The following is a 13,827-nucleotide window of genomic DNA, read 5'->3' on the forward strand; positions in this document are numbered from 1 at the left end:
TCTCATTTCTTTTCTAGCAGCAAATTATGTAGCAAATTTAAGGCAAGACACTGAAGGTTAATAGGGTAATTATTTTAACTAATAGATGTCGCCATACTTTCCCCAGGTGAGTAATCGCAGTACATTAGGACACCTGTTTTGTATTGCACGTTTTCAGAAGTGTAATGTTTAAACATGTAAATTATGCATTAACTTAAATATCCACTTTTCCCCCCCAGAAAATACTGTCAGTACTGTCAATACATACAGAAATGTTTTTAGGAATAAATGTTGTGTAAATCAGGTGAATGATATATGAACAAACCTTCAGAATATAGATATGAATAAAACTGTAAAGTTTGGTGTGTGTAAAGCTGCTGAAGTGCAGACGTCTGACTCTAACTCATCGCCTTTAAAGATAGACTCTAAAAAGTGTTTTGTTTTAAAGTTGTAAATTAAACAACTGTAAATAAAACAAGAAAATAGGGAAAAACGTTATACTACATTGTACTTTATATTACAGTGTAACTATACATTTAAGTGCTGAGAAAATTTGGTAACACTTTATTTTACAGTGTCCTTGTTACACGTGTTACACGTAGTTACTGTAGTAATAACAGTAAATGATGCATAATTACATGCAACTAACCCTAAACCAAACCCTAACCCCATCCTAATCCTATAGTACGTACATAGTTACTTATTAATACCCAGTACCTAAATGTATAATTACACTGTAACAATGACACCTTAAAATAAAGTGTAACCAAAATTTTAAATATCAACATGTACTTCAAAATCAAGGTTAACTATAACTATATATTATATGAACTATAAAATTAGGGTTAGGGTTTGATTTAGGGTTAGCTACATGTAATTATGCATAATTTACTGTTATTACTACAGTAAGTACATGTAACATATGTAACAAGGACACTGTAAAATAAAGTGTTACCGAAAATACTATTTCAGTCTTCCTACTTTAAAATGTCACGTGTAAATCAACGTGTTGCTGTTTCTCTCATAATTGTTTGTGAAAATGGTTTCAAATGAATTCTTACAGCAAATTATTAAACATTTAAATGATTCAACATGTATTGAGTATGTGTGCATTCATAGCAGAGTGTTTGAAATGTACCATCTTCAGGGCTTCCCTGAGGAATTATGTTTTCGTGAGACTCTATAGGCTATTTTCTCGAGTATTATAGGCAGTACTCACAGAGTTGGCCTGTTTGCGAGCCTGGTTGATGAGTTCTTTGATCTGCGAGATGTTTTTCTTCAGGTTGTCCTGGAGTTCATGAATGGGCTTTAGTTTCTCCAGCAGCCTATCAGCCTCATTCTCCAGATCCTTCACTTTAGCACCTGCCGCATGAACTACAGACACACACGCAGAGGACCGACCGTCACGAACACTAATACATGAAAGCGTGACAGAATAAAATAAATATGGCATTAGAAACATGCTTGATAGCGAAGCCATAAGTAAAATGAAATGAAAGGCTCTAAAACAAGAGCACAAGAGACCATGAAAGAATTCAGAAAGAAAACAAAAAATGGGAGATGAAGGAAAAATTGACATTATATATCTCACGTTTGCAGCATAGGAAGCGAAAGACATGGAGCTGTTATTTCAAAAGAGAAGATGAGAGAAAAAAACGACAGAGTTTTCATCTGTAATTAGCTAAAGCGCTCATTAGGATAACAAGCTTAGTGAAGCTTTCAAAGGCGGCGTTTAATCCTGTTGGGCTGAAACAAAGAAGGGAGAAATGGAGCGATTGGGAAAACACTCTCTCTTCATGCAGCGCTCTGGATGAAAGCACCATGCTGAAGCCTCAGGGAGCGGAGAGAGCTCTTAAAACCATTCGCACAGATGAAAGAAGAAAATTGTGTATACATACTTATTGCTGTTGACGTTCAAAATCAAATGTGGGGGAAAAAATACGAAATAAGCATTTAAGTGATCTTGTAACACAAACATTTCAATTAAGAAATCAAATCTTCATGATCCATGCAGCTGTTGTCTCTATCAAGCAAGATTATTGCTGGAGTTGGATGGATGTCGTACTGTTTTTCTCTGGGTCTTTGATGAGGTTGTTGGCTTTCTTGACGTCGTTCTCCAGTTCGCTGTAGTTCCTCTTCAAGCCCATCAGGTTCAGGTTCATGTCCTTCAGACGGTTGAGGACGTCTATGGCCGTGTCGTTGGCCTCTGCCGCCTTCCCCTTAGTGGCCTGGATCTTCTCTGCCAGACCTACAGTCATCATCAAAACAAGTATGCAAAATAAATACGGAAAATATTAGCAAGATGACAACATAAGTTATAACCATAATTAAAAAATTTTTTTTTAAACTAAACTATACCTGTTCTATCTTCATGCAGCATATTATCTGGCTCTGAAGGCATCTTGCAACAGTTCCCACACGAGTGATTTATAGATTATTATGACATAATATGCTAATCAATTACTTGAAGATGGTTAACTTCACATTAGCTACATAAATTCCTCAACTAACCATTCAGAAATGTCCTGTTGCATTCTACACTTCTTCTTGAGTCTCTCCATCACTGTCCGACTCCGGTTTGGCCAAAAAAGGGGCATTATAGGACCCCTTTAATACCCAAAGTCATCAAGCACAATCTTGTCAGGCAAACACTGAAGAACTCGATGGGCCTCGACCCAGAGTTAGACATACTGTAAGCATCATCACCCTGTAGCCCAAGACTGGTTGCCCACTGAAGCTAAGCAGGGCTGAGCCTGGTCAGTACCTGGATGGGAGACCTCCTGAGAAAAAACAGGTTGCTGCTGGAAGCGGTGTTAGTGAGGCCAGTAGGGGGCCATTTGTGGAAAAAGACAAAAAAATTCAAGATGTTTCCAACTCTGAACCAATTCTGTAGAATATATATGTATGTACAGTATGTGTATGTACACTTACAAGTGCCTTTCTGTGTGAAACTGTGGCACAACTAATACACAACTAATACTTGAGAACCTGGGGCAGCATCCAGGTCCAGGCTATAAAACCTCACAAATGTGAGCAGGAAAGACCAACCCGCCACATAATAAAACTCTTTAAGGAATACACCTGAAATGAAGGCCTACTCCTAGTAGAATGAGCTCTGACAGCCAAAGGTGAAGGCTGATCAGAGACCTCGTAAGCAAAAGAGATAGCCTGGACTATCCACTTGCTGACTGTCTGCTTAGAAGCAGGAATACCTTTCTTAGGTGATCCAAAACAGAAAAACAGATGATCCGATTTCCTCCACAGGGCAGCTCTGTGGACATGTATCCAGCGCTCTCACTGGACAGAAAAGGTTCAGCTTTTCCTGGTTCTGATCTCTGAAAGGAGGAGGGCAGAAGGCTTGCAAAATGATAGGCCCGGTTTAGGGTAAATAAATGCCTTGACCATCCCCGGTGCGAACTCAAGGCAAGTTCTTCTCTTTTAAGAGAAGGAATAGCTAGAAGGAAGACTGTTTTTAACATCAGAAACTTTACTGAAACCATATCAAGGGGCTCAAAGGGAGCCATAGAAAAGCCTTTTAAAACAACAGCCAGGTCCCAAGCAGAAGGCCGTAAACCTCCCATATATGGTCCACCACCTCGGGGTGAATGAAGCCTCCATTCCCCTGGCCTCAGCCCCTGTCTCGACAGGATGTCTGCTCCTAGGTTTTGGGACCTAGGGACCATAGGAGGATTTGGTGCACCAATTTGCATAGTGCACGTGAACACAGACCCCATTGATGATTTACATAAGAGACCAACGACGTGTTGTCTGAATGGACCAGCACATGATGGTCTCTTTGGTCTGGAAGGAAGTTCTTCAGTGCCATAAAGACCACCATCATCTCCAGGCAGTTTATGTGCCATGAAAGATGGACCCAGATGCACCACAGACCCAGAGCTGAGCGGCCTTCCATTACCACTCCCCAGCCTGTGAAAGAGGGGTCTATCGTGAAAGTGACACGATGACAAATAACTCCTAACACAGGACCCTGGGACAGGAACCAAGGTTTCCTCCATATAACGAAGGCACGGAGACACCGCCGCGTGATCTTGATCTATGTAAAACAGGAAAGAATGGAAGGCCCCGTGGTGGAGGTGCAACATTGGAAGACAGAAAACGCTTGTCCACTTTTTTGGTCCATTTCTTGTCCATTTTTCTTTTAGGATGAGCGTCCTGTTTCTTGGCTGGCCAATTAATGTTTAACTTAAACACAGCGCGAGTTCCCCTTCTCGATGCTCACCACATCTACCTTCTCCGAGTTAGATAGCTTTTATCCTTTCCTAGTCATGACGTCACCCGCCCGTTATGTTCACTCTCGCCGTTGGACTAGTTGACATACGTGCTTCAGACGCAATCACGCAGGTGCGTTCCCAAAGCGTCACTGACGCAGCGCGAGTTCCCTCCCCTTACAGTAACCCTAACACCCACCCATCACAGAAAACATTACGCATTTTTACATTTTCACAAAACATCACGTAGTATGATTTATAAACTGTTTTCATTATAGGGACCAAAAAAATGTCCCCACAAGGAGAAGGATTTCGGATATTGCCATCTTTGAGGGGACATTTTTTATTTTTTAAAAACCCACATTGGGTTTACCACACACACACACACACACACACACACACACACACACACACACACACACACACACACACACACACACACACACACACACACACACACACACACACACACACACACACACACACACACACAGCTCTCAGTGAACCTCGTCCTGATAGCACCTGTATCCAATGTGTGACATACACACAAACACACACCTCTCCGTAACCATAGGGATAGAAAACATCAAACCCTATGAAGGTTTAAGGAGCCAGATTCAATGTTTTAAGCGGTCAAGCTGGTGAGGACGACCCTGACACACACACACACACGCACACGCACACACACACACACACACACACACACACACACACACACACACACACACACACACACACACACACACACACACACACACACACACACACACACACACACACACACACACACACACACACACACACACACAGCTCTCAGTGAACCTCGTCCTGATAGCACCTGTATCCAATGTGTGACATACACACAAACACACACCTATCCGTAACCATAGGGATAGAAAACATCAAACCCTATGAAGGTTTAAGGTGCCAGATTCAATGTTTTAAGCGGTCAAGCTGGTGAGGACGACCCTGACACACAAACACACACCATGAGGGATGGCGTTGAGTTTCTCCATTGTGTCGTTCAGGCCTTTCTGTAAGTCTTTCTTCTTATTGTTGGCTTTTTTCAGTCTGGACTGAAGAGCACCCAGATTGTCTCCATTTTCTGAAAAAAGAAAAAAGTGACATGGCATAAATGCTGCTCTGGTTTCTTGGGAACATTAGTGAGAATCTGCAGGAGAGTATTAATCTTCTAGTGATGTTCACCTTTCACGTCATTCTGCAGTTCTTTGGCCTCGTTCCACAGGCGGTGGCTCTTCTGAACCGAGGCCTTGGCTTGATCCTTCAGAGATCCTTTGGGTCCCGAGGCCTACAGACAGAACATTTTTGAACATTTTAAAACAAATATTCGAATCTATTTCCAACATAACACAAACCCCAGTCATTTAGCTGAATGTGATATGATTAGTGTGTAGCCTACTTGTCATGCAGAGAAATGGAAAGTGCCACTGAAAGCTAATTTTTTATATTGTTGCATATTGTCGTTTTTGACACTCTTGTGTGAAGCACCATTGTTCAGTTTTGACCTTTTGGCCCCTTGTTTCTGTGAGGGAGGGTGAACAACAGGAGAGAGGCATGATAATGGAAGAACAGGGGGAAAGCCTTGATCTCTGAAGCAGGACAAATAGAAATGAATTGAACAGCTTTAATGCAGTCAGTGAAACTCTGATCCAAACCTAGTGATTTCAAGACACTACAGACACAAAGTGTCGATTATACAACCAAAAATGTATCCTTGATGGATGAGGACTGTCGTATTCAGTGTCTGACTCATGTGAATTGTTGGTAGCAGTTTAACAAGATTGTTTCTGTGTTTTTTTTAACTCTAGCATCACCATACACTCCTTCTGTTTGCTATTGGTTGGGATATAAACTGTTGCAATATGGAAAAGAGCTGCAAAAAGACTCCAAAATCAGTGTAAGTAAAAAAACAACAGCATTTTAATTTGCTGCTGCCCACGCAGAGCATTTCCCATCAGCCACTGGTCTAGAGACTCATGATGAGTGTGTGTGTTTCCTCACCAGCTGTTGAGCCTCAACGCTGGTCTTCTTCGCCTCTTTGGCCACCTTATCGGCCTCGTCGATGTAGTTCTTGATGTTGGTGTACGCTTTGAAAGCAGCGGTGGCGTTGAAGGACAGGTTCTTTGCCTCCGCTAGAATACTACAGAAAACACAAACACAGGTTAAGATCAGTGAAAACAACAACAACAACAACCTATGCTTCTTGCATGTTTCGTGACACTTTCATAGTGAACGTGAGTGGTGATTAAAGGTTAATGCTCTATTGCATTTGAAAATAACGTACACTAAACTTGACCAAAAGTGTTAAAACTAAATAAAAGCTCATCTGCAGAAGCAACCATGTCATTTTAGATTGTTCTTTTAGATTAACTCATACCTGAGCACTAAACACACACATATGATTAACATATGATGAAAATGTCAAAATGTTTTAGTTCATAAATCATACACTATGATAAAAGTGTTTTGAGCTCATAACGTAGCACGGTCAGAAAATGAAGTTCTCCATTAAAATTAAATATTTGCCGCCTGGAATTAATTTCCAGGGGATTTTCATAATTACCTTATAAAATGTAAAGGTGGCATACGTGTAATTACACAAAAATTGCATTATTTTATATAATGTAAATATAGTCACATAAAGTATATAAATTCTGAAAAGTAAAAAAAAAAAAAAAAAAAAAAAAAAAAAAAAACAGCTGAAATTCATAACAGGGTAGGGGTGCAATTTTATTACAATATTCATTATGTAAGGAATAATTGACTCCAGGCCGTTGAATTATTAGAAAAATAATGCACACCCGAGGTGGTAATGCGGTCACGACGCGAAGCGGAATTGTCCCTACAATTAATATTGTAATTATTTTTATTGTTGATTTATAAAATACATTACACAACATTTTGTTGACAAAAGCAGCTTGATAAAACAAGCTAAGATAAATGAATTAGTTTATTGCTTTCTATTGTTTAAATATTGTTTATTTATCCTTCATTTAATTCGCAATAAATTCAGTTTAATGTTGCAGTGGCATTTTTTGCCCCCATATTTTGAATTTGGGGGGTATTTTTGTAAATTTTGGTGGCATTTTTCCAGAGGCCCGTTAATTTCCAACCCTGTGACAGTATTGCTCAAGAAGGTGGCAGAGGTGATCGTGCCTTTTCTTTTATCGGACCACACACACACACACACACACACACACACACACACACACACACACACACACACACACACACACACACACACACACACACACACACACACACACACACACACACACACACACACCTGTCGAGTATGGCAGCGGACTCGTTGAGCTGGCCGGCGTGATCCTCCGCTCTCATCAGCAGATCCGGGACCGAGTCGTCTAGACCGCGACCCAACCGCGCCACCTTAAGATCCAGCTTATCGTGCAGCGGTCCCAGCTCCTTCTCCATCTCCTCCAGCTCCTACACACACCATCCAGTCAGACATCACATCACTCATGCTTGTGTAGAATTTCTGTCATGTGTTTAGCATGACACTGACCTCTTTGCCCTGGTTGATGCTGTCGGACAGAGCGTTAGCTTCGTCCAGCATCTTCTCTCCTTCCGCCAAAATCCCCTCCATTTCCTTTTTCTTTTCCCTGGCCACCTCCCTCTTTCCCTGCACGAACATAGCGTAACGCTTTAGACTTAAGTTTTAGACTTAAATAAGTTTGAGTGTTTGTGTATCTGTGCACCTGCAGGCGGTCGAGGTTCAGTTGGTTGGCATTAGCCAGACCTTCAGCCTGTTTGGTTGTGTTGTGCCCGTCCCTCAGCAGATCCTGAGCTTCCTCCAGTTTCTGCCTGTAATCGCCCATCTTATCACTGACCTCCTTCTTCAGGTCCTCTGTGGCCTGGTGTGGATCTCCAAACAAACGCTTCACTCGAGCCAGAAGAGCCTCAGCGGCCCTATAAAGATAGAGAACCAGAGCACCTTTCATTCTCTCCTTATCTGTGACTCATGACTCAAGACAGCCCTTTAAATAAAACACCAGACAGAATGACCAGATACACTGCTGTCCAAATGTTATGGCTTTTAAAAAAAATACATTAATACTTTTAATTGATCATAAGTGACAGTAAAGACATTTATAATGTTATAAAAGTTTTCTATTTCAAAATAAATGCTGATTTCTTGAACTTTCTGTTCATCAAAGAATACTGACAAATGTATCATGCTTTCCACAAAAAATATTAAGGTGTTTTCAGCAAGAAAAGTCTGGAGTAACGATGCAGAAAATTCAGCTGGGATCACAGTAATGAATTACACTCTACAATATATATATATATATATATATATATATATATATATATATATATATATATATACATACATACATAGAAAACCACTATTTTAAATTGTAATACTATTTCACAATATTATTGTTTTGCCCTGTATTTTTTATTAAATAAATAATTTTCACTTAGAAGTAATTCAGTTTTGGAACGATATGTGGGTGAATAAATTATGACATGAATGATACATTTTTGTTTTTGTTTTGGTCTGCTACAATCCTGAATGAAGATGTCACATTTAGAGCTAAATATTGCATTTTCGGGACAAATTTAGTCTTGTGCAATGTGAAAGGAGATCTCTGAGGACACAGGAGACATTAAAGCAGTGTCCCTGCAGGAGCGCAACAACCCAGACAACACGCTTAAGCTCTTCAACTGGTTTAATCTGGACTCATTCCCCCTGTCCTCCTCTAGGTGTCTCTCTCTGTTCTCTCATAGCCGTACACACTGAGGAATCCATTATAGAAGTAATTTGATTAGGCTGGAATAATATTCCTCCCCTGCCCAACCGCAGGCAATTTTTAATTAGTTCATTAAGATTTTACATAAGAAAGAGAAACTTTCTTCATTTGAGCTGTGATCCAATGAACCACAAAATACGACTGAGAAACATAATGCCACCAACACAATAATTCCATCCTGTGAGCTTGAGCGGCATCCTCATCCGCAGCTGTTTGGCTGTATTTGCTCTTTATGTAAGAGGTTTGTTGTGGTATTTGAACTGAGTAATATTCATATGATCTTTACATATGAATAGTACACTTGCAACAAATCACAATGCTGTTTGGTGTGAGAACTTAATATTCACAACATACTGCATGATTTTTTTCATTATTGCAAAAAATAAAAGTACAGTTGTGACATATATTGGCAGGTAATATTTTATGAATATCAACAATGCATGAACTTAAAGAAACATGAACGACACTCAAGATGGACCAGCTCTACATCGTCACAAAATAAGATGTGAAAGTGAGCTTATTGGGATGGTAATGGATATGGCAATGTTAATGTATGTGGTCTTGGCAGAATAGATCTGCTACGCAAATACCGAGACTTTCTACTGCGAATACATTCACAGACATTACTGTGAGCCTGTAAGACACGCTGCTGCTGCTGCACATGTAACAGACATGATTTAACCCCGTAGCAGATCTATACAGGTGGAGCTGGGGAAGAGGAAGAGCCTCTGAAAGAGAGCTGCACTGCTAACAGCAACACACACCGGTTCATGTTTGAATGTTGAGCAACAACAACCAATCAGCTGTGCTATGTACATAATGATGTGTTATATGTGATATATATATATAGTGAGTATCCTAGGAAACATAGTCAGTTATTTCTTAACTGAACATAAACTGTTGAGAAATAAAAAGGATGTGTAACAGTATACTGGATCCATGCATTAGCTCTTAAAGCTGAAGTCTGCACGATTTTTTTTATCATATTCACTGAAACCGACACTATGCTCTGACAGAACAACATAAATCAGCTGGTTTTAGAAAAAAAACCTGCACTTCTACCTCCACCTAGAGCCTGTTATTTTTTTTGCAAAAATCCACCGTTCCCGGTTCTTCTGGTCCAATCAGCACAGTGGTCACAGTGTGAGATCTGACTGTCAATCACAGTTTTTGCACACGCCACAGATCCCCCCTCCCCCCTCGCGCACGTTACAATATCACATGCACACGCTTGAAGTTCGCAGGTGTGTTGGATTGTACGATGCCTGATGGCGGAGTGAAAAAGTACACAGGCACTGACAGGCTTGCAAACTCAATGGGAGGCTGCCCGGTTGTAGTGGGGGAGGGGCATGTTGTAAACATTCAAAAAGTCCCCTCAATCTGCCAGATTTGCAGACTGCAGCTTTAAAGTGACAGCAGCCTAATATTACTGCTGCCGTCTGTGTCAATGTTCCACACCAAAGGACAAAGAAGAAGAACAAATCACTCACTGCTCTTGACTGAATAACTTTTGTAACTTTAATAAGGATTCATCTATGTTTCATGGCTGGTAAATTTTCTTAAAATCACCAGCCATTGGTCTAAAGTTAGTTTTAGGCCCTGTATACATATAGTTTAGTCATGAAATTCTAGAGGGAGCAGGCTGATGGTACTTTACATGCAATCTGCTAGTAATCACATCATTGCCACATGGCACAAGCTGATTGTCCTCTGCTGATTCTGTAGCCAATGAGATAGCTTGCTCAACATTTAAATAGTCTGGTTCAGTGTTTGCTGTAAGCTAGTCCTGCTGCGCTATCAAAGTTCCTCTGAACTCCACCTCCCCAGCTCCGGCAAGACCAAAAACATTAACATTTGCCATATTCAGTAACATGCCAAAACTATTCTGAGTGTTGTCATGATTGCATTTTATATATACCGTACTTTCCGGACTATAAGTCACACTTTTTTCATAGTTTGGCTGGTCTTGCGACTTATAGTCAGGTGCGACTTATATATCAAAATTAATTCAGACTGACTGAGATGAACCAAGAGAAAACATTACCGTCTACAGTCGTGAGACGAGAGGGCGCTCTAGTTAGCGGAGTTGTTCGGAAGCGACACCGAGGAAGAATTCAGTGTTGTGGAACGAGGTCGCAGGAGCTTGGTGAACTTGCTTACCGGTAACTTGTTGGACTCGCTGGGTTATGTTAATTTAGCCTATTCAGCCTCCCAGGTATATGTTCTTTATGCTATTGTGTAGCTGAAAGGGTTTCCCACAGAAAATGTGTTAGTTATGGTGGTGGGGTGGGGTTTGTCAGAATTTTTTTTTTTTCGGTACCTCCATGAAATACCTTCAAGTTAGCCTACGTGTCACCACCATACACATCAACATAAATGCTCCTGATAAATTATTTGTTATTAAAGCATCAACATTCACAAACCACTGTTAATTTAACATAAAAGCAAGCAGGCTGCATGCATGGTTTGCCATGAATGAATGCGCGCAAAGTGCGCTCCCCTTAATAATTCCTAAAAAGCTGACATCAGTTCATCGCAATCTCTTACATCTCTGTTATTATCAATGAAGCTGACTGCACAATGAATCTTTCATAATATATACACTTTGTTTGTTATAATCAGAGGATATGCCAGTATGCAGAATTCTGCACTGAACAAAAAGTCTGTTCCCCTTCGAGGGAACTCGCACTGCGTCGTCGTCGACGACACTTTGGGGAATGCCCCAGCATAGCGCGTCTGAAGCATGAATGAAATCCACCCGATCCTGATTGGTGCTGCGTCATGACGTAGTAGATGACGGCATAACCGGAAGATACAAAGGGACGCCAGTACACACACATTAGCTTTTTTGCTCTTCAGCTGAAAGCGCTCTGTGTATTGTTTGTCCTATTTGGTGTTTTCTGTCTCTTTGAAAGTCACAAGCATACTATATTATGGAATGCGAGCAATTTAGAGAGTGTGTGCACCCGTGTCCGCGTTATATTTCGGGCACGGACACACACCAGCTGTGTGTGTTTTGCCTTGGTGTGCAGCACGCTAGAGCGGCTCTCGAGGGAGCCGCTTGTAGCGAGTGTGATAAGCTGCCGCTCAGGGTATTGCGCTCACGGCTGGCCGTGTTTGATGAGCACGGCCAAGCTCGCGAGCCCCGCGGTTCTGGGCCCGCCGTTGTCGAGGCAGCGCGGCGCCGCAGATCGTGGGGCTCACAGATAGATCTCTCAAAGGGACACGGGACTGCTGCGGCATCTTCCCGGTCCTCGTCTGAGGAATCAGATGTTCTCCCGCCTCGTGTGGAAGCCCGCGAAGCGGCTTCTTCCCACGAGGAAGGGGATCAGATGCTTCAGTTATCAGGCTCTGAGGAGTCTGATGCTGTAAGCAGTGATGTGGGTGATGTGGAGCTCGATCAACCACTTCACGCACCCGCCCAAGAGGAGTTGGTGGAGGTTTTGACCCGCGCTGTGGCCAAGTTAAAAATTGATTGGCCACAAGAAGAACCGGAAGTCCAGCCACCAAGTAAGCTGAATGAAAGGTTCTTCAGGCGCAGGTCTCAACCTCCACGCCGGGGCCTTCCGTTTTCCCCCGACTTGCATAATGAGTTGTGCAAGTCATGGGAAAAACCATACTCAGCCAGGCTCTCCAACCCCCCAGTGCTTGATTTCTCTAACGTGCTGGGGTGGTTATGGGACAATGCCTCGGGTGGAGGAAGCTCTCACGAGTTATCTTTCTCCCGAGGCTGCCTCGTCCCTTAAAGCCCCAGTGCTGCCCACTAAGCCATGCCGTGATACATCCCCTCTGGTGGGCAGGGCCTAAATGGCGGCTGGGCGGGCTGGTAGCTGCCTGCACACTATGGCGGTGTTGCAGGCCTACCAGGCCGACCTCCTCAAGGAGCTTGATGAGGGCGAGGGTCCCTCTCCGAGTGACATCTTGGAGCTTAGGAAGGCTACCGACTTGTCTCTCCGCATCACCAAGGAGACGGCCTGTGCCATCGGTCGCTCCATGGCTGGTATGGTGTGTGTGGAGAGGCATTTATGGTTAAATTTATCGGGGATGAAGGAGAGAGAGAAACAGTCGATCTGAGGACCGTCCTTCAGGCGAAGAAGGCTTCCTCCAAGCGGTCCTAATTGTGGCCGGACCACTGAGAGCTGTCCCCCCCGGGGCGGGGCGATCGAGGTCGCCTTCCCATCGGAGCTCTCGGGGAATCAGTGCTGTGTTCCCGCCGTCCAGCACGCTTCGGGCCACATTGATTTTGCCGCGTACGCACGTCGCTCCAGCCGCCTCTAGGAAGACATGCGGCGGGGCGGCGAACGCGTCCGCACACCAAAAATAGTTCTCGACCGCTTCCTGCCGGCCAGCCGCTTCAGGAAGTCGGGAACGAGTCTCGGTTGACACCCGAGGCCAGCCTCGAGAGGCTGGTTCCCTTAGTAGATTATCTCGGCGCATGGTCATGCCTTCCGAATATATCTCCGTGGGCCCTGCGTACTGTAGAGCTGGGTTAAAGACTACAGTTCAGCTCCCCTCCCCCAAAGTTCAAAGGGGTGGTCTGGACTGTGGTCGGCCCAGAGCAGGTTCGGGTTTTGGAACAGGAAGTTCAATCCCTGTTGGTCAAGGAGGCCATAGAACGTGTTCCTCTGCCAGACAGGGAGTGCGGGTTCTACAGCCGGTACTTCATAGTTCCCAAGAAGGATGGGGGGTTGCGTCCCATAATAGATCTCAGGCACTTGAATCGTTCTCTGAGGAGGTACAGGTTCAAGATGCTTACCATTCCAGCAATCGTGAGTCAGATCCAGTTCGAGGACTGGTTCGTCACGATAGATCTGAAGGAT

At 42.9% G+C, this 13,827-nt stretch overlaps 1 protein-coding gene across 6 annotated transcripts in view; it reads right to left on the minus strand.

The window, feature by feature from the left end:
- Positions 1 to 13,827, minus strand: part of lama2 (laminin, alpha 2) — a 241,973-nt gene that overhangs the window by 21,614 nt on the left and 206,532 nt on the right. For all 6 annotated transcript variants that reach the window (XM_079639032.1, XM_079639030.1, XM_079639033.1 and 3 more), the window contains 8 exons: positions 7,949 to 8,159; positions 7,756 to 7,872; positions 7,516 to 7,676; positions 6,231 to 6,369; positions 5,415 to 5,517; positions 5,197 to 5,313; positions 2,045 to 2,227; positions 1,199 to 1,353 (listed from right to left, as the gene is read on the minus strand). In XM_079639032.1, the coding sequence (XP_079495158.1) occupies positions 1,199 to 1,353; positions 2,045 to 2,227; positions 5,197 to 5,313; positions 5,415 to 5,517; positions 6,231 to 6,369; positions 7,516 to 7,676; positions 7,756 to 7,872; positions 7,949 to 8,159 (1,186 nt within the window). The remainder of the gene's footprint in view (positions 1 to 1,198; positions 1,354 to 2,044; positions 2,228 to 5,196; positions 5,314 to 5,414; positions 5,518 to 6,230; positions 6,370 to 7,515; positions 7,677 to 7,755; positions 7,873 to 7,948; positions 8,160 to 13,827) is intronic.

Source organism: Phoxinus phoxinus, assembly GCF_949152265.1.
Source record: "Phoxinus phoxinus genome assembly, chromosome: 16".
NCBI lineage: Eukaryota > Metazoa > Chordata > Actinopteri > Cypriniformes > Leuciscidae > Phoxinus > Phoxinus phoxinus.